A 16107-nucleotide genomic window follows, 5' to 3' on the forward strand; every position below is an offset into this window, starting at 1 on the left:
CAGCCTAAGAAAAAGCAGCCAATCCTCTCAAGGTCAGTAGTTTCACCAGGAAAGTGCTGAGCCCCCACCACATGCTCTTTCCTATCAGCCTCCGGTTCCTTTCCCCAGAGATATATGAATTAGCACTTTTCTCCTATCCCCATTTTCAAGAAGCATTTATTGCCCTCTGATTTGAATTCAGGTTGTATTTAGCCACTCCCCGAAAAGCAGCGCAGACTTTCAGTCTGCAGTAATTAAAGAGAGGCAAGAACAAAGCAAATTAGCTATCAAACTTCAACAGCTCTGCTTTATGCTTCCCTGGGCTTTGTCAGAACAAGCTGCCAGTGCCTGATATTAGAGTTTTACAGAAAAAAGAGGGCGTGTATGGGGGTGAAGCAGCCTCCGATCAGTTGCCACACTAAGGCTACTCGCCACATCTGTGCGCACACGCGGGAGACCGACAGTGATCACACGGTGGTCGAGCACACACAGGTGAACAGTTGCAAAGCAGAAACCAAGGAAAGCAATTGGGACCGACATAATTGCTAATGCCAGAATAGCCTGGAAACATCGCATCCAGCCCTGCGCCAGAACAGGAGCACAAGGAGCCCAACACAAAGGCTACCAGGCAGATCTCTCTCCAAGTTACGAGAGGGAGGATCCTAAGCAAGCTCACGGGTCTCCAAGCATCTGTGCTGGGCTTGCACTGGGGAAATGGGAGGAAAAAACACACCTACTGTAAGCATTTGTTGTTCCGAAGGAGAAAAACGATTTTGCAACTTGCTAAGCTTTGCATCAACCAGTGTTTAACCACACATGGTCTGACACTGCGCAGCAGACATACCCCGATCTGCTGAAATGAAAGAAACACAGGTTGGCAGGAGACAAGCGCCTTGCTAGGTGTCACATTTTAATAACAATAAGCTCTGTGATGAGAGACCTGAAAAATCAGTCCACAGCCTGCCCCACACTCTATGCAACAGTGATATTGCACAGCTTTCCTTATTGCATGTCAAATGTAAAAATTCCTCTGGATGCATATCCTACATGAGCAGTAGACACAGTGGTCCAGCTGCATTGCCAGTCCTTCCACAGCCTTTAAGTGAAAACTGCTTTTAAAGATCTTATAAAACTACCTGGTACAGCTCTCTCCTATCTGTCTGGACTCTCATGATTTTAAGTGCTACTTGAGCTCCTTCACATTCCATTTCCCTGCTCATCCCCCATCCACACTACAGCAATTCTTCAGCTTGTATGCAACAAAAACCTCTAGAAGTATTACTTCATCCTGCTGCAATCATAAGAGATGCTAGTGTGAAATGTACTTTTCAAAATTACCAAGTCCAAACCCAGCAGTGTTCGTTAATGCAAATACCTTGAACTGTCCTTAAGCCTTCAACTTTCCTCCTTCCCACAACTGCAGTGCCATTCTCAACATCAAGAACAGCTTTAGCGCTTATTCCTTTCAGCAGTCTGTGCAAATCACTATTACCACGCGATGAGGGGTTCAACAGAAAACTGCATTTGCTGGGCAAAGGAAGTAAATTTCTGTTTGGTTTTGTTCGGTTGTTTGGTTTGGTTTGTTTTTTTTTTTTTAAAGGCATGTTGTGAAAAATAAAAGCTGCTTTTGGAGAGGTAAGAGATAAATATGCCTTTAAAGGAACATCTTCCTTTGCAAGCCAAATAAGAAAAGTATGTTTCAATGTACAACAGCCCTCTTTGATAGTACAGGATGGGATTAAGAGCTATCAGCTTCCATTGTCATTGCTGTCCAGATTCACACTGTGGGATTTGGTCCTTCAATACTGGCCTTCCCTTCCACCAGTAAACACGAGAGAAACTATTTGCACAATCAGGTCACCAGTGGGATTCACACTTAGATCAGTGTTAGGGTACTACAGATCCTAAGCTGTGTGTTTGCTAACACAGCACAACTCTATCCTTTCCTGCATGACATTCTCACAACATGCTGGTTACCCTTGGCTGAGTCACATCTTTGCGCCTTTGCTTACTATCATGGTATAGATCATCACTTACCAGCACGTTCACACAGAGCCCAACCCCAATAGGCTCTTACCTCTGCTGGAAGTTTCAGGAGTATGTAGAAAAACCCGGCTCCAGCACAGACTTCGAGAGCAGATAGCACAAAGCCAAAATGTGTATTTCACAAATCTAAACTGCATTTCACAAGTAATTTATCCTCATGTTAGGATGAGCACAGAAACTGAACTTCAGAGAATTGGAAATGTAGAACTAGAGTATTAATAGGAACATACGAACTTCTATATAATTAGTAACATCTTGTAAGGCACTTTTACACAAGTTAAGTACCACTAGTTCCATTATAGAGGTGAGGAAACTGGGACACAGGTGTCCCCAAGGCCACAAAAAGGCCAGTAGCAGAGGACAATAATACTCAGGGCTCAAGATTCTCAGGGCAATGCCCTAACTTGCAAGCTACATCTGCTTTTAGAAGAGTAATGCTTTATTTCAGTCTCAATTGATCAAGGAAAAAACCCAGTGCTTCGTATAGGAGAATTACTAATTCTCACCAGAACTATAGGAAAGCCCAGTAGCTTTAAAAAGTCACCATGACCTTAAGCACTGGGACAACTACCTGTTAGAAGCTCTTGTGCTGAGCAAGATGATCACATTGTCTGTCACCAGCATCTAACAGAGTAGATCAGAAGACCAAATGCAAAGATCCAGAGTTCCCTACGTGGTCAGTCAATGATAAGAACCAACTACCACAGCCCTTTAACGCTATGTTTTGCACTTCCCATACTCAAAAACTATCAAGAGCTCAGATTTGAAACACCCATAATAAGAAACTCTTTTTTTTTTTTTTTTTTTTTTTTCCCCTAAAAGAAATCTGTATGCAAAGGCACCACTGTGCTGCAAATGTAAAGTCACAGAACAAACTGAACGAGTAAAGAACATCTCAGACTTAAGTTAAGTAGTATCCTGGATGCTATTTAGTGAGGTGACACTTTATAATCTTTAATACACTCCTAAAACATGCCCTACTGAAGTCCCTGCTAAATTAAATGGGCTCATTGCCTTGCAATGAAGTAGATAGCTGGAACTGCTACAAAATTACTCTGCTTCTCTGCCCCAGATAATCTTGTCACCAGTGAATTGTTCCACCCCCTTTTTTTCTTCCCATATTAATGCCCTCCATCATAATAAGGATTCCTACCCACTGCCAAAACTCAATTTACACTATTTACTTTAATGACCTCATTTGTCATCCTAGCATGTGTGTCTACCTCTGGGACTGCAGCCCCGTCAGTCTGCCAGCAGGTCTCATTTACAGTTTGCTCTTTCATTATTATTTTTAAAGATTAAATTGCTTCCATTTCAAGGCACACAGTCTGGGAACTCCCACAGCCCAGAGAATACCGAGATACATTTGATCAATATATTTTAGGGTTACATATCTCAATCCCAACTGACTCTCCCCCACACATACTGCCCCACTGCATCATCCATCTATTTCCATCACCTTTCACTTTGTTATTCCTTTTAATCTTCGCAAAAGATACTCACTGGTTATGACATTATTTCAAGTTGTAGGAGGAATTTTAACTTTTTTCTTTGGGGGGTGGGGAAGGAGAAGAGTGTGATAATTTCCTTCCCCAATGCATCAGCTCATTTGTCCATTCTAAACCACATTTTCTTATCTCACAGCTTGACTACTCCAGAGGTATATTCCTTCCTATTAGATTATATTTCTCTCTTATGGTGTGCCTCCAATCCTGACATGCTCAGTAAAATTCAATGTTAAATGCATACTTCATGTTTTGTTATACTACATGTTTTGTGGAAACAGCATTACACAAACTGCTAGAACTATAGCTAGAGGAAGCCTCCAGAAATACAGCATCAAACCCAAAGCAGCACAACAATCTGCCATTCAAAGCAAGGGAGGGAGGGAAAGACCGGGTATTTGAGAAATTATGTATGTCTGCAGTGTCTCAAAGACCTATTCCTCAGCTTGTTTGCAACGTCTTTAAAAGGAGATATTATAAGCCATTTTCTTGCTTATGAGTAATCGCTCCATCCATTTGCCTCCTCCCAACTCAGCCTCCAACTGACTGACTGGGACAAAACGTGTCTTACCAACGCAACCCTTGCCACATGCAGTGGCCACTCCTCTGCATTTCCAGTTTATATAGAACCATTCGCAAGGCAGACTGGGCATTTGCAAGACATCATTTGCAAATCCTGGTATAAACCTTAACCAGAACAGAGTAATTGCTAGGAAAGTGAGGTGCCAAACTTAAAATCACAATATTACCAGTTCCTTCAATATTTAGAAATGCTTTTCCCAGGCTAACAGAAACCTGTCTTTTAACCAAAAGTGAGAGCAATGAAACTTTCCTCCTCAGAAACTTTAAGAACTCAAAGATATTTCAAAGTTACTTCAAAGTTACTGAGCACCTATCTCGTTTTCTTCAGTTCATGCAACTACATGACTATGTCCTTCTTGTTTTCCTTCCATTGCAAACATTTGTCTTAAGTCCCAATAAACATTAGCAAAAACCTTTACATTTCCCGTTAGTGATTTCCAATATGCTGATACATCTCTTCAGAAGCCTCTCCAGTGAATAAATTGGTCCCAGACTAATAGTACTTGTTATTTACACAGAGACATCCTTGCTTGGGATGTCTTCTAAATAGACTTCAGTAGGAGCATAAGGAATAACAGCTTTTCCAGATATATTTGAGTCTGATATGAACATAGGTATTTTCTACAGAAAAACATGCTTCAGATTTCTCATCAATATCTACATATAAAGCTAAACCAAAATTTTTAAGTTACTTCTAGATAATATACAATGGTACTTAGCAATAAAACTATTTTACAGGTTATGTATGATGTATAAAAGCATATAAATATTACTCACTGTCAGATGATCAAGCTTCTGGCGTGTAGGGAGAAGATGGAAGATACTACAGCACAGTCTTCCCTGGATTCCCTCAAGTCTTGCCCTGGATGATCACATGCAGACAAGAGCAGCAAGGCTGAGGAAAAACCAACAGGAATTGACATTAGACCAGCAAAAGCATTACTAGTGTGGTCTAAAAGAATTTGCTAATGCAGAAGCAATACAGCATCATCAAAGTTCTTGGAAACATCAGGTAGTGCCAAAAAGATGCAAACATTTTAGAGACTGTGCACTAGAACCCCCCAAAATACCTTTTAGACTCAAGTGGGTTTTTTTCCCCTTTGTACCCTTTTTTACTTTATCTGTGGAGGACTTGTGTCATTAGCATACTCTGTTCAGTGCAGCACAGAACGGCTGATGCCTGTGTAGCCAACTCAAACCTGAGACTGAAAAGGACTATTTACTATTTCTGTGGTAGCTGCTTTCCAAAGAAACACAGGGAATTTTAATAAAAAATAGTAAATTGGAAACCCCACAGAATTTGCATGTGACACAGAGAAGAATTCCTATTATTCCTGGTTTACAGGCAGGAAGACTAAGGCAGAGAGCACAGAAATCATTCCAGCAAAGCTCTAAAAAGAGAGATGGAGAGCTTGAAAAAGACCCAGAACTGTGGTTTACAAGGAAAGCCCATCTCACACAAGCCAAATCTTCTTACGATCTAAAAACCCAAGCTAAAAATTTTGCCTAAGCAGGTATATTCCTGTAAAAAGTGTCATGTTTAACAAACCAGACTTTTCTGGTACTCTCTGTCAAAAGAGTTTCCAATCCATTTAACAAGGGGTAAAGGCTCTTTCCGATAGACATAAACCTCTCACGCTTGGCATATTCTGACACCTACTCTAACTGTATAGAGGAATATTTGTAGTCACAGCAGGTAAATGAGCTGTGGACAGGGAACACAACTAATTTAATAGCATGAATTATTTACACATACATTCAGGAAAGCCATCTTGCTACACAGCAGTCCCAGCAGCAGGGATTATTAATTTATAACTCAACTACAGCTACATTAAACAGAACGAGGCTTCCATAAAAACTTAACTGTGGAGACACAGAAAATATTGCCTAACCCATCCAGAAGGTACAACAGGGTTCCCTAACAAAGCCTCAGCCGTTAGCAAAAAATCGATCACATCTCTTGGGCTTCCACTAACTTCCAATTTGCATCCAGACTTGCCTACTTGTCTGCTGTGCCCATACAAAGCAATGAATCTTAAAGTAGATTTGCCTTTAAGCTTTCCTTAGCTTCCAAAACAGCATCAAATTCCTCCCTTTCTGAACAGCAACGCCAACACAGCTTCCTCCCTCAGCGAGCAAAACCCTTGCAAAGAGAACAGTGAGCACCCCCACTCCCGCAATCTCCCCGCTGGGTCCCACTCAGCATAGATCTGATCGGAGGCAAAGGGAAAAAGAGACACCCCAAAGGGAAAACAGGAGAAGCGTTTGAGGGTGGGATGCTAGGAATAACAAGATTTGATGAGAAGCTGCAGAACATATGGAGGAAAGGAAGGAACTGGAAATACCTGAGCAGAGAGTCAAGGAGAAGGAATTGGGCTGTGGAGCACAACTACAACAGGAGCCTACAGAGAGAGTCAGAGCAGAGAGCGTGGCTATGGGGAACTTGGGCAAGACGAGCAAGGGAAACTAGGGAGACAGATGGGTCCAATTCCCTCCAGCAAAAGAAACATAGATGACAAATCTGGAGGGAGAAACCTGGTCAGCAATGAGAAGCCTGAAGACTGGAAATAGGTAAGGAAAAGGCAAGACTGAGCATGGGACAAGAGGAACTCCATGCTTCATAGCACCACTCGGCAGCTTTAACCCCAGCCTTTTAAAGTTAGGTGTTTACATGACAGAAACCCACATCTTGTTATGCAATCCCAAGACATGGTTTTAGAGACATGTTTTTTTCCTTGGTTTAGCTCCCAGCCAGATACTTCATATTCTTAATTCCTGCTTGTGTGTTTTGTACCATCTGCAAAGAAATAGAAGCCGCTATGCTATGCGTGTTCCCAGCATACTATTTATCCTGATAAACATGCTAATAGCTGGACTGCCTGCATCCCCACATGCTTTTTTGCCCAATAGATGGCCAAGGCAGCAAATTTATCTTCATACAGTAGGAACTCGGTTCCCGTTAATGACTAGAAACCCTCCATAATGCACTGTGATCAACGCGAAATAACTTCATAAAGCACAGCCTCATGGTAGAGCTGACTCCGCTATTAACTCTTTGCTAAAGATCAAAGGACTGAAAAGGGTGGGTTGGATTGCCTGTTCTTGGTGATTTTGAGTGTTGCTGTTTTCAGGAGAGGTGTTTGGTTCTTCCTGAATGTACATAAATGGTCTCACATTGGGGCCAGAAGAAAAAGCACCCAAAAGCACATCAGCCCTACTGAACAGTAAAGGAGAAAGCACACGATCGACCCAGTAAAGCAGCTCTTCCTCTGCCTTGCACAGGTGTATTTCTGGCACTTTCAAGAAGCCTGCGTTTGACCGATTTAGAAATCACTCTGTGATACTGCATAAATCGCCATCCAGTGACATATCTTGGGTCAATCCTCCTAAATTCCAAGCCTCCTACACCTGGGCTGAAGAAGCATCCTACTATACGAGCACCTAGCAGCCTCCCCGTAAAAAAGGTGGAAACCTCTTTATTCCTTGTCCGGAATTAGGACTATCACGTTTTGACTACGTGCAAGTTACTAACAAAGACCATTCAGTGTCACTGTTGTGATTTCCATGATGGTGATATCTGATGCTACCGTCAGACCCCAGCTGAGGCTACGTGGAATGCCATGCCTATGGACCAGGACAGTTAGATGGCAGTCACAGAGCCTCAATAAATAAATAAGAAAAACCACAACACCAAAACAACCACAAAGAAACTACCTATTAACAGCAAATACTGGAAAAGCAGAAAGGTTAATGATCCCAGCAGGGTGGAAATTCTCCTGTGTCAGGGATTTCAGGCAGCACGAAAGGCAGCTTCATACCAAATTTGGGAAGGAAAAAGAGATGACTGCTTCTGAGTGTCTAGAGAAGGACAACGGGACAGATGCAAACAGGAGACAAAGCTTTGAAAAGTGCTGCGCTTTTGGTGCCAAAGAAGAGAAGAAACCCCACAAGCCACTTTAATGCCAGTTAGCCAGTTAGGCCAAGACATGAGCAAGGACCTACTCTGCCACCCAGTATCTTTCACTAAGAGTGCTGCACAGTTTCCAACAGGCTGATGCTTGCACAAGCAGGGATTTTGCAAGCCCTCAAAGGACTCAGTAGCTCTGTGCCTCAGCTCCCCCTCTCACAGACACGTCATGGAGGGCAGCCAGGCCAAGTGTGCCCTAGGTAGGCCTAAGAGCAGGTGTGGGTGAGAGCTCATTAGTTCTTTGGGCCAGGCACTTACTTGTTCCTACAGCACCTGAACAGCCAATTTTTTTTTTTTTTTTTTTTTTTTTTTTTGTGCTATCACAGCCCTGGTCAGCAGGTGAGGAAGAAGTCAGAGAGCTTAGCAGAGGGGGCATAGGACTCACAGAAAGTTCTCAGACTCAGAGCAAGTTCCCCTACAGACTTGTTTTGAAACCTTAATCACATTATCAGTTTGCTCTGTGCTTCAGTTTCTCCCTCTTTACAAATGACGATAGTGACAGCAGCCACTCACGTGAAATACTCCGAAAGACAAAGTCACAAAACATTAGGTACAGGTCACATTATTGCTGCATGCTGTGACCAATGCATACTCCGAAGAATATACAGTCTGTTAAAGGAGGGGTAGGGGCAAAAAGGGCTTTTGTGCCAGCAAGTCAGTACTGTTAGCAAGAACCACAGGCATAGAGCAGAACGTATCCATTTTGACTCCTACATACTTCAGGCGCAAGGAACACGGATCACTCAGCAAAGCAAAAAGCATCTATTTACAAAGACACAACGTGCGTTTGATCATTGCCTGGTGCTAATGCAAACATCATTCACACTAACAATAGGTAGCACAACCAGACTCTAAAACAGAGCAAGCAATTTCGAGCAACCACTTTAAGTGCATAACCCACTGGTTACCCACACCACAGCACAGGGCATGGACAAATCCTGGCTCAAGAAGGGCACCATCACTGGGTACCCTAAGGACAAACTAATTATTCAGAGGCTTAAGACCACAGAAAGAAGCCAACGTTCTTTCTACATACCACCATAAGGGCAGCACACAAATTCCTTCCAGTTTTGCTTACCTCCTTTCTCCTCCACAGCTGTTGTTCTTTTTCCTCAAGGAAGCAAGGTAGAAGGCAGCACTAAACTCTCCCTCACAAGCATCCAGCAAGCTCAAAGCAGCAAGATGAGCAGCAGAAAAGCCAAGGAGAAGCCCACCACGTACGCCAATAGACTTTATCACCACAGAGCTCCAGCAAAACCAAAGCTACTTTCTTCCCAGAGCAAAACCAAATTCAACCCATACTTTTGATCACAGAAAAACACAACAAAAACAACCCAACTACTTCTACATCTTCCTCTCCAACCCCTACGCCCTCAGCAGCAATCAACAGCTTAAGAGAGTCCTCCTGAGTGCTTGGGAAGGGTAACAAGGTCCACCTGCGAACAAAGCCACATTGCTCCTACTTGTCTTTTATTGGTCAGTCTGTGTTGTTGGGGGGTTAGAGCTGAAATCCACCAAAAATAGTTCAGTGGGGTTTTTGAGGACTTACGAAAATACCAACGTAATTCCTAGCATCTCAAAAATGAGTGAGCTTTTACATATTTCCTGCTTGTCCACAAAAATATGTGTTGAGAATTCATGTCTTCTCTCTTTTTTCTCCTATTTTTTCCCTTTTGCAGGATGCCAGGGGAGGAAACAAGCATATTTTACTTTTGAGTTCTTGTTCAAGAATGTAATGAAAACTTGGAAATTATTTTTTCATGAAAATGTCCACTTAGGAAAAAGGCAATTCTCTTCTCTTTCAGGAAGAAATGGTTTCATTAAAAAAGAATAAAAGGTAAAATGGTACTTTCTAATGAGAAGCCAGAGTCTCTTCTTAATTTATTGAGTAGCAACCTCAGCCACATAAACATTGTTATTCTTTGTTATTGTCCCCAGTGTCCACGCTTGCAGCAGGCAAGATTCCTTACAGTACTTTTGAGTTACCAGCAGTACTTCAGTTAGGAAAAGAAAAAAAAAAAAAAACCTGTCTGGCACGTAATCTGTATTTCTGATTTACAGTCAGACTTCCAAGACTTAGCGCAGGTCAAAACTCGCTCTGTCTTTCTCCCTTATTCAGCAAAGAGCACTGAACTGTGGTCCTGCCTATTGCGGTTCCAGCAGAGCTATGCCAAAGAGGAATTTGGCTTGGGGAATGTATTTAGTGTGTTTCTATTCTCATGGTAGCTCTGCAGAAGGTAACCACTATCAGGCAAAGTTTTCTGTCTAGACAGATGCTAGGAGACGGTAAGTAAACCATGCACCATCACATAACTAACAGAATTCCTATGACAAGCTCGTGCCATTATAGCTAGGTCACGTTGCCTCCAGACTACAGGATTTGCAAATGGCAGGATACTTTACTGTACCCATTGGCCCTGGAAACCAGTTGCAGTAGGAGCATTTACGGGAGAGATGAAGGATGGGAAGGGTCAGGTTAAATATCAGGAAGCAGCTAATGCATCAGTTCTTGAGCTGTGATGGGTGAAGCATCCTGGGGGCTACTGCTGGCTGCCCCTGCTTGTCTCCAGCTGTGAAATAGCTTGGACTAGAACCCTAAAACAGCATTGCCACGTAAGTTCTGGCAGTAATAGCCACAGAGGTGGCCTGTGATTGGCGACACAAAGGAGGTAAAGCTGAATGTTAATAAGCGGGACCTGGAAACAATCTCTATCTGCGATCCATAGATCTGGTTCATTACTTCCTTAGCTTAAATTAAAGTCCTTCCTTAATGTGGTTGGGCACAAAGCCATTTTACTGGAGAGTTCTGTCACGGGCATTGTATTTATAACTGTGATATCAATATGCTCCACCCAAGACTGAAATCCCTTTCTATTTTGAGCTGTGCAAGAAGAGGACAGAGTTCCTGCCCCAAAGAATTTACAATTTAAACAGGCTGCGGACAGGGAGAAAGGGACTCCGTGGAGTCCCACAGTATACCAGCATTGGAGTCAGGTGGACATAAGAATATGGTCTGCTAATTGAATGCATGTTTGCTCCCTCGGTTGCTGACCAAAAAGGCGTTTCCATATATTTGCAAGTCCAGAAATTCGTTCAGGCTCATGTCCCTAAAGCACTGAAGTCAGGGGTGTCTGTAAGCTTTTAATCAGCCATTTCCTTACCCTTTTGGTTTGTCAGTGTAGAGCTGACAGCATGATAGTCCATGCAATGTGCTGCTCTGTCAGCTTCAGAAATGCTGATCTCCCTCACTAGTGATTGAAGTTCTCTCAGCACCTCATTAACATCTCTCCCAGTTGTCTGCCCCACATCAAAGGGGTTTCCTGAGGCTTTGACAACAATCTCCCTGCTTCGAAGGGAAAGCTGTTGCAAGCTTTTTTTGTAAGAAATGATTTAGGGGAGCTGAAATAGGATTTACCCATAGATGGAAGAAGCTCCAGTTTTGCATTCTACCACGCACAGTAGAAGATGATCCCTCCAGTCAATGGGGAGGAGAAGACCCACACACGTCAGCACTTTCAGCCTGGAGAACTGCCTCTCAGAAGATGTTGCATCACGATGGTGATGCAGACATAGGCTCTATCAATACTTCAGCAAGAGGTTAAGCTGCAATATGTGTAAACATATGGGAGTTCTAACCCTGCTTGCAAAGGTGGAAGTGCTGCTACTGGTGTGAAGCTATGGCAGTTCACACTTTGGTGTGGACTGATCAGACAACTATTTATCCAGGATCTTGAGTGAGATCTAAGTACATGCTGCTGCTGCACCACCTCAGAGCCTAGCTAGCTGGATATGCCCTCCTTGGCCTCACACACAGATACGGCAATCCCTCCTTTGACTCCAAGACAATCAGAGCCTTACCAGGCAGCTTGAGACAGGGCAAGCTGAGTGCCCAGACCAAAACTGGACTTGGGGGTGCTTGCAAAACAGTGTGAATGTGTGCAGACCTGTCTGCAGTGTGACAGATTTTCATCATTGCTATTCATCTTTGAGCATAAATTTTAAAGGAAATAAGTGAGCCCTTATTTCCCAGCGCTGAAAATGCCTTTAGGCATCACATCCAGAGCGATTTCCCTCACTGGAAAATTTTGTCTAATGTGCCCCTTGTAATAGTCACTCTGGTGCACTGGCTATGGGGCAGAGAGAAAACGTGCACTAGCATGTGTGCATGATGGAGCCTGTGTGCACGGACAAGCAGATCTGAACACGTTCATACCCCAAATAGCATGGCAACAGGAAACTATGCCCTTCACACTGTGTATTAATGGTCATTCCACACAGCATGTTGCTATGCAAAGCCCAGGAGGGCTGCACACTGCATCTGTCTAACTCCTAGTGAGCGTTGCTTCAGGCAGCTGTTCAAGGGAGATAATTAAAGATGGTCTCCAAATCCATAAATCAAAGAGAGAAAGACCTTGAATAGGGGGACAAAAGGAAGAAAAAAGGACTTAAAAATATGCCCTGTGCTGTATAATACTCAGATAGGTTCTTTCCAGGCACGATTGTGTTTCAGAAATAGCGTGCTGAGACTCTAAGTTACTTGGGAATCCAGGTGGGGGAGGCATTTAATCTCTGAGTGTTTGTGTGGCTTTGAGTGCTTTGCTCTGCTGTTAAATCGTAGCCCTTCTTTCCTGCGTGGCCTGCCAGTGAAAAAGCAGACGATGGTAGTTCCCCAAGGAAAAGCTGTCGAGCCGAGGGGACGTGACTGGCTATGAAAAAATACCAAGGGAGAGCAGCAGGGAGATTTTTCTCCACAGTCCAGATACACACGGAGAAAGCTTAACCAGTAACAAAGCTCCATTAATGACTCCCTTACAAGCATTAACATTCTACCAGCATCAGGAAAGTCACAGAATAGTCGAGAGGGAGATAGCCCATTTCGTAGCAAAGGAGAAACCGAGGCACAAGAGGGCGAAGGTCCACATGTATGAAAATGTTTCCCGACAAACATCACAAGTGGACACTTATCTGCTATGAAGCAGTACTATGTTAGCTCCTAAGTGGCATCTTTCTGGCTCCAGCACAGGCCTGCGGCCTCTCTGCTACTTTTCAGCCCCGTGCACCGACTGCCTGGTGGATCAGGCTGACAAGCTGCATCAGGCAGCTGATGTCCAAAGTAAGGAAAAGCCCCTGATTTTGCAGGAATCTCAGATTAAATGGGGGTGGCCTGGGCTCCAAACAGTCCTGGAATTAATCATTTTTAAAACAGGGAGGCACAGAGGTTTCTTGCTTTGAGTACTCCAGATGGATGGGCGCTTTTTCAAGCTTTAGACAAAATCATCTCCCAAAGTCAGTCAGAGCTCCTCGGGCAAGGATTTTCAGGCTAAGTGTGAGTGTGAGAAAGGTCTGTGAAGCCCTCAGCACCGATATGAGCCTCTGGGGAGTAGACAGTGAAACTGATTGACCCAGGAACATGCTCTGCCAGAAGGTTTGGAGAGCACTGTCCTTGTCTGCTTCTGAGAATGATGGTCATATTTACCACCCCACCCCCAAACCTCTTAACCTACTGTCTCACACTGCAGAGCTGGGGAGCTTTTCGTTAACTATTTCCTGCTCTGGTTTCCATGGAAAACAGAAAGTCACATGCACCATCTTCCAAGAGATGACAGAAGTGCCTCTGGTATAACAATCCTACTGGCCTTTAACAAATGAGGCCAGAAGAAAAATTATCAAGATGCAAAACAGGGGTTTCAAGTCCATCTGCTCAAGTGACGCAAAATCTCAGCCTTTTAAAACAATAAAGTGCTGAAAAAATTCCTAGGTGTTTAGATAAGTCCACACTGAGGTATACTTTCACAAAAAAAGGTAGAAAGAGGCATTAAGACTGTCTATTACTAGAATGCTTTTGGGAAGTATAACATATTGTTATTTAAAGCATTTGATCTTGCTTTTCCCCAGTGCGAGCCCTAGAATGACACACTTCTCTATTTCCATTATTTCCAAGGTTTGGGCCAAGGTCCCTGCTGTGATATTAGTACCTGTCTTTTCTAACGTTTAATCTCGTTTCCCCCAGAGGCTTCTGCTGGCTCTCGTGTACCATACGATCCACCAGAATGACACTTGAGAGCATCTTAAGTCCTAGAAGTCAGATGCTCAGTGCCTAAAGATGAGGTGAAGTGGTTCAGAAGTAAGATGCCTGTTTCGCATTCTTGGCAGTACTGTTTATTTGAAGAGTGATTTTCAGTATCTTTGCGTCTCAGCTTCCCCATCTATGAGAAACACGTGAGTGCATCTAACTGCTCGCTCAAAGATGACAGAGAAGGGAAATTCAGACATAAGTAATGTTTGCAAACTAGCATGTGTTTCTTTTCTGTGTAGATATCCATACAAGGCTTCATTATTCTGCTTTAGGCTAAAATCAGCTCTCTTTTTAGTGGTTTCAGCTGAGCAGCATTTGCTCCATGACATATGATGCAGAGAGGGTAGCAGAGGTTCAAGTTCCAAGAATGAGAATGAATGCAGAAAAGACACCAAGTTCTGAGCAGCTGCGGGTTAGATGAGGCCATTTTAAAAATAAAAGATCCTGCTATGCTGTGCATCAGGCAGAATGGCACATGGGTCTTTTTTGGGGACAGATTCTGTAGAGTCTATCTGGAACTAAAGCAGAATTCTTAATGAAACAGAAGTGCAGCTCTCTAAATTTAGATGCACTATTAATGCTTTTAAAAGCATGTGCATCTATAGCCATGGAGTGTCTGAAATTTCATTCACAGTGTTTGCTCCCATCAGGCCAAATCTGAAACCCACTGAAGCCAGCGGCAAAAATCCCACTGATTTCAACAGACCCAGTGCTCGGCTCACTTTTCCTGTCCCTCCCCATCTTTGGTTGCCCATTTGGTAGATTGCTATGTATGCCTAAATGAGACACTCTGCAGTTGTTGATACTTGTAATTCTGTTTTATGCTTTAGCCTTTCGGGCAGCAAAGAAGAAATGTTAGAGCTTGCGTAGTAGCCGGTTGAGTGAGACAGCAAAAGAAACAGCAGGCCAAATAGTTGAAATCCAAAGGAGGTATCTATCTTTTCCATATCAGATCTGCTAATCCAGTACTCTTTCTTTGTGTTGCAGAACAGGCTTCTCTATTGAACTCCAGCTACATTTACATCAGATGTGCCATATATCATATAATAATACAGACAGGAACTGTGACTTGTCTGGTAAATCGCGTTCTGCTTGTAATACGCCTATCTCTATGGGATGTGAATGTATGAGATCTGTGGATTGAAGGCAGTATTGCAATCTGTAGTATGACGGTTATACATGAGGGATGTTCATATCAAACCCACGCTGCAATTTATTGTTTAGTCAAAAAAACCCCCCTTGATTTATAAATATTTCACCTGAGAAGAACATTCACTCTAAAACCAAGCACACAGACAAGCTTTCCGGTGCCAAAGGATGATCAAAGAGGATCGTCTGGATGGATGCTAGAGACTCAAGAGCTGCAGCTCCTCCACAGTAAAGCCCACCAAAATCAAACAGGAATAGAGCTCATGCTTTTTCATGGGATCATTAATAGCTGGTAATCCCTCATTTATTCTCTTTGCAATTAAGCACGTTATGTGATGAGCAGGGGCTAAAAACTGGTGTTGGTTTTTCTGTATAGAATCAGGAGAGGTGCATTTCTTTCAGTGTTAAAGAATAAATTACAAACTCACCTGTCCTGCCAAACTCCCTCGTTCCTCATAAGGTCAAGAAACTCAGACTGACGCATTAATAAAACAAAAACCCAACTCCTGTCAATCACTGCTGGGCTTATCTGTTAGAGACACCTCTTTCTGCCAACAGCCTAGTTCTATTTTTACTGAGCAAATGCTTTCACACCTCAGCTTCCATGTGTGTGCCCACTTCATGCGTTGTTCACACCTCGTTTACTCTTAACACCTCTCAAGGACCTTGCAGATAGGTGTGAAAGGATTCCTCCTTTGGACAGCCATGTGCTTTGATAGGAAGGGGGAAAACAAATAAGAACCAGGGTTGCTGTCAGCACTTAATGGCTATGGAAGGGGGGACAGGAGAGAAAAGGGGCAAGG

The 16107-nt window shown here is 43.2% G+C and overlaps 1 protein-coding gene across 1 annotated transcript in view; it reads right to left on the minus strand.

Moving 5' to 3' along the window:
• The window catches only part of KCNJ5 (potassium inwardly rectifying channel subfamily J member 5), an 80303-nt gene that overhangs the window by 30209 nt on the left and 33987 nt on the right, over window positions 1-16107 (minus strand). Inside the window, exon 3 of the mRNA XM_041125162.1 lies at window positions 4890-5007. Within this exon, the coding sequence (XP_040981096.1) occupies window positions 4892-5007 (116 nt within the window). The 3' untranslated portion in view covers window positions 4890-4891. The remainder of the gene's footprint in view (window positions 1-4889; window positions 5008-16107) is intronic.

This window comes from Aquila chrysaetos, chromosome 8, assembly GCF_900496995.4.
Source record: "Aquila chrysaetos chrysaetos chromosome 8, bAquChr1.4, whole genome shotgun sequence".
Taxonomy (NCBI): Eukaryota; Metazoa; Chordata; class Aves; order Accipitriformes; family Accipitridae; genus Aquila; species Aquila chrysaetos.